The sequence below is a fragment of the Ruditapes philippinarum genome, unplaced genomic scaffold (assembly GCF_026571515.1).
Source record: "Ruditapes philippinarum isolate M1 unplaced genomic scaffold, ASM2657151v2 ctg1149_1_1_1_1, whole genome shotgun sequence".
In the NCBI taxonomy this organism is placed as follows: domain Eukaryota; kingdom Metazoa; phylum Mollusca; class Bivalvia; order Venerida; family Veneridae; genus Ruditapes; species Ruditapes philippinarum.
Window position 1 is genome coordinate 400,863 of NW_026854950.1, and position 13,507 is coordinate 414,369.

Consider the following 13,507-nt stretch of genomic DNA (forward strand, 5'->3'; position numbering starts at 1 on the left):
TACTCTGCATTCTCCCATTGAAATTCAATGTAAACCAGCTATACACAGAGATAGCCAGCAGAGGTGTATACCTCTTATTTGTCAGGGGCCCTGCAGAGATAACTCTGCTGGATTATCTAGAAACTCTCACAAGTCAGCTGCTTTTAAGTTCTGCAAAGGACTACACGCACACTCAGGGAATTTCAGCAAAATTATAAAAAATTAAGGGGAAATTATACACCTAATTTGGGCTAAGGGAAACAACCTTTCATCGGCGATAGAAATCACTAGCTTCTGTCAGTACAATGTTAAAATTGAACTGCTTCTACAGTTCAAAGTTTACGAAAATCAACCTATGAAGTTTCAAGTTGATACCTCTGACACTTTTAAGATAAGCTCCGGACAAAAAGTATGAAAAATAATAAAGGGCAATAACTCAAAAATTATGAAGAGTAGAGTTATCATTCTTGCACACAGCATTCCTCCTCAATAAGATCTATCCACCTATGAAGTTTCATGTGAACATCTCAAAGTCTTTTGGAATTATGCTCCACTCAGGTGAAAAATTAAGTATGAAAAATAACAAAGGGCAATAACTCAAAAATTATGATGGGTAGAGTTATCATTATTGTGCACTGCATACTGCCTGAGTGAGATCTATCCACATATGAAGTTTCATATTGATATCTCAAAGGCTTTTTGAATCATGCTCTGGACAAAAATTTAGTTTGAAAAAAAAAAACAAAGGGCAATAACTAAAAAATTATGCAGGATAGAGTTATCAATCTTGTGCACTGCACTTCTCCTTAATGTGATCTATCCACCTATGAAGTTTAAAGTTGATACCTCAGACTTTTTGAGATAAGCTCCTGACAAAATGTATGAAAAATAACAACTTGGGACAATAACTCAAAAATTATAAAGGAAGAGTTTTCATTCTTGCGCACAGCATTCTTCCTCAATAAGATCTATCAACCTATGAAGTTTCATGTTGACATCTAAAAGAATTTTTTTGAGTTATGCTGCACTCAGGTGAAATATTAAGTAAGGAAAATAACAAAGGGCAATAACTAAAAAAATATTAAGGGTTGAGTTATCATTCTTGTGCAGTCATTGAATTTCGCACTGGCCTGGTGGATCATGGCCAGTGAAAAATAGTTTGGGCCAGTGAAAATTTTAAGAAAATTTAGTTAAATAATATAGTAGAATAAGGTCGAAACTGGAATTCGGGCTAGTAAATTCAAAATCTTAAATTCATCATTGACTGCTTGTGCATTGCATACCTTTTGAGTGAGATCTATCCACCTATGAAGTTTCATATGGAAATCTCAAAGGCTTTTTGAGTTATGCTCTTCACAAAAATTAAGTTTGAAAAATAACAAAGGCCAATTACTCAAAAATTATGCAGGGTAGTTATCATTCTTAAGCACTGCATTCCTCCTCAATATGATCTATCCACCTATGAAGCTTCAAGATGATAGCTCAAAGTCTTTTGATATATGTTATCCAGACAAAAATGTCGGACACCTTTCGGCAGGGGATAATAAAAAATAATGACCTAATGCAATTTTCAGACAGCAACTTCAATGACAACATAACAGTAACGGTAACTATAGAAAAGCTCCAATTTTTTCAAACAAAAACAAGAGCTTTAAAAATATTTCCTTTCTCAGATTCAATCTTGTTTTATTGCAAAATATTAGCTTTCTTGAAGTGAATAAAAAGCAAAATGGAAAATGTCTTGCTAATGACTTGAGCAATCACAAAATACCTTTAGCTCTTTTCTTTCTTTCTAAATCTGGAGTCCAAGTTTCATCACTGTCTGAATCAGAACATTGAATTTTATTCTTAGAAGGTAGGGTGGTAGTATGGCTGGCCTGGTTCCTTATTTTCGGTCCTTTAGCTCTCTTAGGACAAGTTTTCATGAAGTCGGGTTTAATTGCAGGCAAACCTAACGAAAAATATATATATATATATAAAATTATAAGCCTAAATCAAAACACAAATACGCCTGTTATAATGCCACCTGATACATGTCAACACATGAAAGTTATATCCTGACCACACCTGATAGTCGGCAAAGATAACTGAAACAAAATTCTGAATAAAAAGGTAATCAAGTATAGCCAAAGGCGAATGTTGTGGCGATTGTCACTTCTTGTCTTTTTTTTTTATAATAAATACTGTAAAATTTGACCAGTTTTAAAACTAACAGATTGTGTTCAATTGATAATATATTTTTGAGGCTATATACTCGGATAATACTAAATGATATTTAGATGTAGCATAAACATTTTTAAAAACCGTTACACGATGGGAAATATGCGCTTCAATTTGCGGCTCCATTCTCAAGTTCCTATGGTTAGAATGAATGAGTGAAGTGTTGTGATCAAAGTAGGAAAACTACATGATTTTAAAGAATATTTTCTTTCACCCTATGGCGGGTCCCTGCGGTAGAAGGAAATATTAAACCCTGAAAAGTCTATAACAGTCTTACCCATATAGAGCATAATCTCATAATTCTGTGCAATGTTTTTCAGTCTTGTTTGCTGATGAATGCCCATATCATCCAGCTCTTGTTGACTGAAGAACTGAGTAAGATCAATATCTTTGTCCAGAAACTGGTTCAGATCCAGATTCTTCATGGCCTCCTATGGAAATTAAAAAACGTGATTATTTAAACATATTCAACAGTGATTCAAACTTGGTTGACCGGGCCAATAAAAGTGACTGATGACTGGAAAAAAATAAGCACAGTATGCCCATTGGTGAGGTCAGAGAAAATTACTGCTCAGACATTATATGACCAAAGAAATTTCATTGGTAAAGGTCAATACACTGTTGAATAATATAATCTCAAAGAAATTTAATTGGTAAAGGTCAATACACTGTTGAATAATAAAATCTCCAATGACAGCAGCCACATTGTTTTATCAAGAAGGGCTATTCCCAATTATGACCCAATTAATTGTCAGCTTGCCTCTGATGACTGTGTCACTAAATTCAGGGCCTTTTCACTAGTTTTGGGGAAGGCGCCCTAGCCCTTTTTGTGGGGAAAAAATGCGCGATTTCCACACTTTTGGGGAAAATATCATATTTTCACACATTTCGGGGGAATATCATAATTTATTTGCATATCTTCCTCCAATCACATTTAAGGTTTACTATAGTACTAAGCTTTCTGTCCAACAGGAGTAAAAAACATTTTTTACAGATCAATTTATTGACCCTTTATATTACCTCATATTTCCTATTTATAGTATTTTATGTTGGTCATGTGAGGGTTCTTGGTTTGATTCAGAGGGTACATTATTATCAGTTTACACTGTATTACTGGCACTGATGTGCTAGGCTCGCTATTTCCGACAGTTGGGCATGTTGTGCTACTCGTACACAAGGTCATCAATTCATCCAATTTTTAATAAACAATTACAAACGTCACTCAATCGTATTTTCTTCTTGTTCTGTGACATTGTTTACATTAGTGACATCGTATCGGTCGCCATATTGTCGTAACAAATCACATGTGCACTAAAAAATAAGGCAGCAGGGATTTCCCATGCTGTTTTTAGAAAGTTGCAAACTCAGACTGAGGCTCTGAGTTAACATCAATTGTATTAAATCAAGGTATCCCTCTATTGGGTTATTGAATTATTAGCTTTCATTGGACAAAACAATTATCTATTTTAAAACAAGAAAGTTTCTTTACAAGTTTTATTCTTCAGTTAAAGGGGAAATATTTGCCAGAAGGGGAAATTTAGACTGTTTTTTGGGGAAAAAAGGTAGTAATTTGGCTTGGGGAAGTGCCCTGATACAGGCTACAGCAAAGAAGGGGAAAAGGGCCCTGAAATTCCTGTGATAGGTATGTCTCACTCTGGTGAATGTGAGCCAATATTAATTTTAAAAATTCTATCTTTTTTATCAGAATCAGGCTAATTTAAGACTGCAGACCCATAATCCATTAAAAGCTAATGATTCAAAATAATATACAATTTTTTTATAAATTTAGATCAATATTGAAATTCAAATCTAATGCATGCACTAATTGCATAAAACAAAATACTGATGACAAAACCTAATCATGGAAAGAAATTCATATAAAGTAGTATGCTTGATTTCCAATCCTGAAACATTTATATTGTGATCAATATAAAATAATACAATTACATGCTACATTTGCTAAATAATATATGTTTAAATAATAAAAATTTATGGACTTTGTTTCTTTGATGCAAATGGTCACTACTAAGCTGCCAAGAAAAAGAGTAAATTAATAAATTAAATGTGGATTCCAAGAAAATGACTGCAGCTCTTGAGTTCACATACTTGGTAAAAAAAATCCTAACTTAAATTAATCTAGAAAATTTGCATTTTGAAAAATCATTGTGTACTTTGGTTGGCAAAATTTTATACAATTTTGAACAAACTTTTAGGAAGTTTTACAATTCTACAAAAAGATAAAATTCATTTCAATAAAAAGTTGTCTCACCAAATTTGGGCCACCTCTTGCCATTTTCTTTAACAGCTTTATCCACTTGTTTTTCTTGTCTTTAGCCTTCCAGAATTAATTAAATTTTGAAATATCGCCAGGTGCCCTAAAATTGTCCATGTGACCTAGTGTTATTAAAGAAAAAAGTTTAATGAGTCTCATAGAATTTACTTGTAAATATAGGGAAAAACACTGACAATTACAAGCCACACAGGGTTGATGGGGCCATCATCCAAATTTACCATTTTAAACTATCTTTTTTAAACTATCCAAATAAGAAAAAACAGCACAAACATCTGGACTACAGTCCACTTACAAATTAATAAATACAAAGTCTTCAGTGATTTTTTTTGTTTGATTTTGACCCCGAAATATGGCCTCTTCACAATACCAAAACAACATTAAAAATTTACAAAAATGTGTAAAAAAATCACAATTGGCAGGACTGCTATTCAATACCAAACAAAATAATGACCAGACAAAAGACAATCTTGAGAATTTGATTATATATTCGAGGGAATAAAAAGAAGAAAACTTGAACTATGAACATAATTATTAAATCTATGAATAAAGTGACAACAGGTGATGATTTATTCTTGTTTATTTTTTCACAATTTGACAGATTATCGTGCTAAAAATTCACAATTTCAGGGGTAGGGTTGTTGTGAAAAAAGTTTTAAAAAATGAAAAGGTCCTTCTTTGAGTTCATTTAAAAGGGGAATAATTTGGTGGAATTTTAGACAGTGGAATTTTGAGTTATCATTGTGGCTAGGGAATATGGCCGACTGAAATCATGCAAGCGAGTTTGTAAGTGCACAGGAGCTTGAAATTCTATCAATAATTGCCCTAAAGTCAAATTCCAAAAAAAAATCCATACCCTATATTTTTATATATACTATAGGGTATGGATTTTTTTTTGGAATTTGACTTTAGGGCAATTATTGATAGAATTTCAAGCTCCTGTGGTAAATGCAGTCTGCAGCAGGGCTTTTCTTCATAGGTTGGGGAAGCAGCCCTGCCCTTCATTTTGGGGGAAAATTACAGGGTAAATTTGCAAAAGGGGAGAAAAAATCTTTATGTAGAGCAACTGCGACAGTTATCGGCACGTTAACGGTGAATTATATGCTGACTTAAAATTACGCATATTTAACATCTATTAATAGTTGTATTGAATAAACGGAGCCCGTATTGTTTGTTCTTGATGACGTAACCGGTGCTTCGTAATAATTTGATAATGTGAAATCGACTTGTAACTTTACACAACGTGGCACCAATTATCGGCAGTGTGTGACAGTTATCGGCACTTTTAATTGATTTTTAATTAATGACAGTAATTTCTTTTGCAAGGTAAGTTTGTGATTTTAATTAGCGGTATACAACACATGCACTTACCGTAGAATTTCAGTTGCATAAATAAATGCCTGACATGCTTCTTTTTCTTGTAGTCATGTCAATTCGTACCGGTATCATTTCGTACCCATTTTGACCGGTTCGGACCACCTGTTGAACGACCATTTTCATTTTATGAGATAGTTGTGTTAGTTAAAATAAATGTGTTTCTGTTCCATGATTTATGGCATGTTTATTCATAAATAAGACTTAGAAAACATGTTTATTCAATGACTGCCACAAGCTACAATAATCCCTTATTGAAGTTAGAAACTTACGTGTTTAACAAAAAATAATTACATGTTCTCTCCGTCATGTTGATTAATTACTTCTAAAATAATGTAAGTACCATTAAGTAAATTATGTCAGTACTGATATTTCAAAGTTTAAAAATAAATCACTGAACAGGCTTTTTGATTTTTAGGTGAGGGACAATGTTGGTATTAGTGAGCTCTATCCATGGATCACAAATTCAGTACAAATTCCTGGTAAAGGTATGTTTATGATGAAGGATAATTAAAATGCTAAACAATACAATGATAAATTCTGAATTTATTTATTACTTTGTTTTTCTCGGGCAATACTTTTTACTTCTCAGGCACACATTTCACACTGAAATGCGACCCCTTTTAATTCATTAGCATCTTTGCCATAAAATTCATCATCATCTACACACTCTATGTGCACCAACGTGGAACAATGAGTCGCACCCAAAGCCACTCATAATTTCTTTGCCCTCACTGGAACTTACACCCAGGACAGACCTCCCTTTCATAATAATCGCTTTCATCCATATAGGGCACATCACTATCACTTTTGTCATTCTTTTGTTCTTTTGTTGCGCAAGTTTTTATTTTTTTTTTAGTTTTGTTCTTTTCTTTTTTCCGGTCTTTATCTTCTTCTCTCTGTCTCTTCTTCTGTTCTCTGTCTTCTCTCCTTTGTAAATCTTTGCTTTCTTCAAGTCATATTTTTTTTTCTCCCCTTTCTTTTAACAATTTTTAATGCCTCTGACCCTGACAATGCTTTAGGGAGTTTTGCCCTTAATGTATTTCTTTTTTTCTTTATTTTAGGTTCAGGCACATGTAAAGTTTTAAAGGAAGGAGAAACATAGTTTTGATCACGTCTGGATACAGGCAAAACAACAGGGTTTGACACATCAAGGACAGTTTCTTGGCTAGGGGCTTCTACAACATCAGATGACTCAGTACTTTGAGGGACAGCTGGGATGGAAGGCAGATTGGCAGAGGTCGGATTGGCAAGATTAGCAGAGGGCAGATTGACAGAGGGCAGATTAGCAGTACTGGTAGAGGGAAGATTGGCAATATCGGCAGAGGGCAGGGTGGCAATGGCAGAGGGCAGATTGGCAATATCGGCAGAGGGCAGATTGGCAATATCGGCAGAGGGCAAATTTGGAGACACAGAATCTTTACATTTGGGACTTTGTGTCTCATCAGCAATAATTTTTGAGGGCCCTAATTTAGTTTCATCAATACCTTTAGGAGTAAGTGGAAATAAACCAGACCTCCTAAAGGCACTGATACTATTCTGGAGTGTCGTGACGCTTTCCCAAACAGACTTGAACACTTCAGGGAAGTGAGTTTTTGTGAAAGCTTCCCCCAAGTGATCCATTTGCCAATTTTTCAAATGCATACGCCACTTAGACTTCATTGGGGAAAACAATCCTATATCACATGCTTGTAAAATGTGAGTGGCATTTTCAAGCAGGCAATATAGGATTATACCATTCTCTGCACAGAATGTTGCTGTGGGTAATGATATATGTGTACTATGGCCATCAACAAAAAGTATTACTGGAAGGGGGATATTCTTTGACATCACATATTCATGGAAATGATTAACAAAGGAGGTGAAGAGTTCATCGTCCATCCACCCATTTGCTGAATGACCATAAATGGCCTCAGGAAACCCTGATAACAGTGTATCCCTAAACCTTTGGCCAGGATAAACAATAAGTGGTGGCATATAGTTGCCAAATGCATTAAAACATGCCATTACAGTTATTTGACTCTTATCACTTGAGATGACTTGATAAACATGTTTAGCACCTTTTGGTGCCAGAACTTTAGAGGATTTGATGCTGATTGGAAAGCCACTTTCGTCCGCATTGAAAATCCTCCTTGCAGTGTTGCATCTAGAATTTCAAAATTATGGGGGATTGTCCCCCACTCAACTGAAAAATGTGGGGGACTTGAAAAAAATGTGGGGGACATACATTTACCTTACACTATGACTTATCGAAAATAATTCATTTATTTTACGTTCAGGCATTTTTGACAGCTATCGTCGGCTAAAAAACGGAAGTAGAAAAAATAAAAATATTGACGAATACTAAAATACACGCGAGATGACCCAGTCGGCTGCTACAAACGCTTTTAGTACGTATTTTAGTCATTACCACGAGTGAAAACAAACATGGCTGAAGCTTTCAAGACACGATGAAGATAAACTGAATAAAGTTAAAAAATTGTCAGATGCGCGACTTGGCGCGCGTTGACTTCATTAAAATGCGCGATCTGCATAAAATATGCGCAAATCGCGCAATCGCGCGTCCTAGATGCAACACTGCCTTGGGTCTGAAATTAAGTCTTTGTAACTTGGCACTTCCTTTTTCAAGTAAGACTCCAATCCCTCAAACCAGCCTAAAACAAACAGGAAAAAAACTACTTTATTAGATAATTGATGAAAAGCAATGGTAATCCTCAGAAAATAACATCATTTAGTGATGAATGATTTGTACAAAAATTCAGGACTTTTGCTTCAAAAGAAAAAAGGAGCTGTAAATGATGTTCAAAAATCTGTATTATACATTTTTAACTAAGACTAGCAGCAGTAAAAGTTCTACACTAACCAGTAATCATATCCTTGTTAATCACAGCACGCTGGTGACCCAAAGCTGCTGGGGTGCGTTCTGTAAACTCTGGGTTTCTGCGGGAAAAGGCCTTGAACCATCCACGACCAGGCAAGTTATTGGTAAAAGGGTTTTTTCTCCCATCTAAATCAAGAATTCTCTTTACCTCAAACAGTAACTCTTTACGTGTCATTGGATAACCTGTATATATGTTGATTGAAATAAGAGTTAAATGTTTTCAATGTGTATATTAATTGTTATGTTATTGTTATAAGTTTAAGAATTGTTTAATTATTTTAGTTTGAATTGTTGTATAGCTGTTTAGCAATTTTTTAAGTGCTTGATTCATACTTTATTTTAAATTAATTACCATGTTTTTTTATAAAGTCATTGGATAACCTGCATACATGTAGATTGAAATAAGATGCCTGCAATCTGTATATATATTGTTATGTTATTGTTCTAGTTAACAAGTTTAATTGATGTTTGTTTGTTGTTTTTTTAATATAGTTTATATTGTTGTATAGTTCTTAGCAATTCTTTTAAATGCTTGATTAATTCATTTAAGTGCTTAATTATTATTCAATTACATTGTATTATTTTCCCAATTTACTTTGTTTTTTTTGGGATAGTAATTTGAGTTGAAAAAATTTTTCCCTACTTAAAAACAATGTTAAAAATTTTTCTTGGGTTTTATTTTTATACCTTTTATAACCCTTTATTTCCTACCCAAATCGAATTTGGTCCCACAAGTGTTTTTCTCAGCTTAAAGTAAAAATTTGGGAATAGGCCCCTGGTTTGGTGGTTGTTTTGGCACCTCTCCCTTTTGGACTTTGTCCTGAAGGGGGGCCCTGGGGAATTAAACCCCAAAGGGTTTTGGGGATGCCCCAAAGTTTGGGGGCATGCCATTTTTTACCATACTAATGGAGACCCATTTTTAAATGGTCAAAACTGACAAAATTTTTGGGGGTTGTCATAAATGATCTAAGTGGAAAAAGAAAAAAAACTGTATGAATTTTATTCCCTTTTTTTATATTTATTATGATGTATATTATCAAGGAAATTGTTTATCTAATAAATATGTTTTTTTTTTTTTAAAGAGTTTTTCTTGTTTTTTATCAAGTACAAAATGAAACAATCCCCTGTATATATTTCCATCTACTGCTGTATTCGATGCCACCCAAAACAATGCTCAGATGTCTTGCTCTTGATTGATGTCCATATAGAATAGAAGTTTTGTACTAAGTGCCAATTTATTTTTTTTACCCTGGTTCAATGAGTAGGCCAAAAGCTTCATGAGTTTATGGTTGGATCAAACATGTATCGTTTGTTTCAGTAACATTTTTCAAGTTTTTCTGTATAAATTTTTTTAAGGAATGGGTATTTAACACATATCCAGGATATCTCTCTGGACTCAAACTGGCGCCGGTAAAAACTCAATTTTTCATAAACGTTAAAAAAATAATTGACTGTTATTTGCTATTCAATGTGCGATAACTGTCTCCCGTCATTTTTTACTGTTACAGTTATCGGGCACCATTTAAGCCGGGAAGGGAATAAAAAATGCAATATTTAGTGGTCTTATACCTAGAACATACTCTTACAGGCGCCCAATAGGACAGAGGCAATCAAATTGTACTAAGTAAATATCACACAAACACACTTTATACGGACACCACATTGTTAAGCGATGACGTAAGCAGTCAAATTACGTAACAAGATAAACATACAGGAAGCAATTTTACCTTTTTTTTAGCTGATGTTTCTTGTGCAAAAAATATCTGGAGTTCAAAACTCGCGCTTCCTGGAAGTGTTCTGCGAAAATGTGACGTAAACATAGCATATGACGCATTTATTTGAAATTCACCAATGATATTTTAAAAACATGCCGATAACTATAACATGCCGATAATACCCGCAGTTGCTCTAAATTCAATTTTTGGGGAAACCTGCATGATTTTAAACAAATTAAAGGATTTTTCTTTGGGGAAGCAGACCTAGATTCTATAACGGCCCGCTATAGGAAAAACAAGAATATATAGATCTATAAGGTTCATTGCGTTTTTTTAGTGCATTAAATAAGTTTTATTTTTGAAAAAACGTGATTGCATGCAATTTTCCGAAAAATGGAAAAAAACCTGGAAGTCAAACTCCGCTATTTACTGGGGTTCCGGTGTTGTTACAATGAGCTAATGATTATTGAAAATAGTATTTAAGACAAATAAGATTTATAAAGATATGAGTTTAATCTTTTAGAAACAATGCATGATACCTTCGGAAAGCACAAATTTTGTTTTCCCGCCTCGTCTGTGAGACGACAACTCATCCCGTGTTTACAAACGCTGTACATAGCTTTATTCCGGAAACCGTATTCCGGCATAATAATTACAACAACTCCGTACATAAAATGGGAACCGTTGGATTTATTCCAAAATTTTTGAAAAGGTGTGAAAACCCCGACATGCTAAGGCTTTCAAAACAAATAATTCCTTGAAACAATGTAAATCCATATAAACACGGACTTTAATGCGTAATGTAAATTAGTGATATAAAGCAGGCGGGTGCAAAAATTTTAGGGACAGAAGATCTCTAGGGCCCATTCCAGATTGTAAGGTATTTCGGTATCATCTATCTTCCATTAATGTGAAACCGCCTCGCGGGAAAACGTAGACATTACTCTTAGACTAGTCACTTCAGAAACAGCTATGAGATACAAAGGAATCCGAGCACCAGTGCCTAGCTTTTATTGAAAAGACTCCCTGGTTCTTTTATATATGCCCAGTGTATAGCACTGATTCATTTGAGGATTACCTGAATTTCTTACGAAAAGCGAATGGAATGATTCGTATCACATCCAATCAAATAAATTTATTTATTGTCGGTATACATATAACATTTCACAAAACATAAGCTATGAACATCTAGGCCTACATGAGATGTCACCTGTAGTACTAATACATGACATGTCCATCAATACAGTATACCTACAATGTATTTCGTTATCATATACAAAATATAATAAATAAACTGACTGATTGATATTTGTTGATTAAGAACTGCACTAAATTTTAATGTCGTGGTGTACTAACATTTTCTTCATATGGCACTTCACGTCTCTGACTGACTTCAAATATGTGAGAATTTATGCTAGTTATAAATAAAAATAAAGAAGAAAAAAAGTGTATTCAGAAAAATAATATAATACAGAAAATTTTGACCAAAACATGTTAATTAGGGAATACTGCTTCTAAGTAGGTATCTTATAAATATGTATCGAAATTGTGTCATTTCTTTTAGAATTGCGAATATAGATATCCCCGAAAGTTATTCCACACTTGTAAGTTGCATAATATTGATTAGCCTGGGATTCAGGTGTTGATATTTGTTGCTTATTCATATATACATTTTATATGCGTTATTAATACACGTTATTAATACAAGTTATTCATACTCGTTATTCATACTCGTTCGTGTTTTTTTATAATATCGACGTCGATTTGCCGAACTGAAGCACATAAAAAACCGACAGACTGAAACCCAAATAAATTTTGATATGTGCTTTTCTATAGCAACTGCGCTACGAAGATCATAGAACATAAGTTGTCATATTTGAATTGTGCAAGTCTATAATATATCCTTCACGTAGACTGATGTCATATATTGTCTTGTGTACTAACTAGTATTCCAATATGATAACTAGATAACTAGTTTCTTCGAGTACTGAATGGAATACATTTTAATTCTTTAACTAACGGTAGGGATGAATGGTCTTGTTTTTTTTAAATCTAGTATCATTCAAGCAGAACGTTTTGTTTATTTTAAGGTATATCATGCTTTTTTTCCTCTATTTTTTCGCTACTATTACATAATACCACGTATCCATTATCAAATTCCGGTAATGCATGAAATACAATTTCCGCATATCTTGACTTGTTTTACTCTATTTTAAATAAAAGTTAATCTTTTTTGTTAACTCTATCTGTGTATGCCATACAAGGCTTTGGTCAATGATTCCTTGGCACACTCTATTTGATGATAGATAAAACATTTTTATTTCGGGTTTGATAACGAGAGAATATTAGCATGCAGTTTGATTTCTTATGATTCAATGCCATATTATTTAGTATTATTTATGTTACAAAGTCTGGAGGCATTTTTCTGTGTAAAATGTGTTATAATCACGGGAAAAAAGACAGGTTTTTGTCTGCATACACATTTTTGCTACAAAAATGTACTTTAAAATTATGTCAAAAAATAAAATTGGGAGAAATAAAAGAGGGGTTTTCCCTTGGGGGAAAACCCGAAGGATTAAATTAAATTGGATGCATTAAAAACCAAATTTTAAAACTGTTGTTTTTCGGAAAAAATATTATTAAACCATTTACATAAATTAAAAATTTTTTTTGGTGGGGGGAGAGTGGGGTTTAAAGCGTTTGGGTTTTGTAAACTAGTGAACGGGTAGCTTTTGGGGTTTCAAAACCTTCTAACAAAGGGTTTATTGGGGGTTTCCTTTTTTTTTGGGTTGAGAAGAAAACCTTTTGGCACTATTGTGGCTAAGTAAAGGTCTAAATCAAGATCAACTAAAAAAATAAGTTCTGTTATTAAACCCAGTATTTTGTATAATGAAAGTAAATTGTTATGGTATATCATCGTTAGCATCTTCAGAGTACTTTGTAGTTTAATTTGAACTGGCAAGTTTCAACTTGTTGAAATTATGTAGCAATGGTTAAATTTATCCAAATTTTCAAAATGAAGTTTCCCAATATCGTAGTATTTACTAA

The 13,507-nt window shown here is 33.6% G+C and overlaps 1 protein-coding gene and 1 long non-coding RNA gene across 2 annotated transcripts in view; one reads left to right on the forward strand and one right to left on the reverse strand.

Moving 5' to 3' along the window:
* Positions 1–11,028, reverse strand: part of LOC132741575 (zinc finger protein 737-like) — a 37,843-nt gene extending 26,815 nt beyond the window's left edge. The window contains exons 1-4 of the mRNA XM_060729777.1: positions 10,999–11,028; positions 4,469–4,593; positions 2,477–2,630; positions 1,751–1,930 (exon numbers count right to left, since the gene is read on the reverse strand). Coding sequence (XP_060585760.1) covers positions 1,751–1,930; positions 2,477–2,630; positions 4,469–4,492 — 358 coding nt within the window. The 5' untranslated portion in view covers positions 4,493–4,593; positions 10,999–11,028. The remainder of the gene's footprint in view (positions 1–1,750; positions 1,931–2,476; positions 2,631–4,468; positions 4,594–10,998) is intronic.
* On the forward strand, positions 5,565–7,992 carry LOC132741574 (uncharacterized). The gene is made up of 3 exons (XR_009627294.1): positions 5,565–5,815; positions 6,282–6,351; positions 6,928–7,992. It is a non-coding gene; the product is annotated as an uncharacterized LOC132741574 (long non-coding RNA).
* Positions 11,029–13,507: the final 2,479 nt, after the last annotated feature.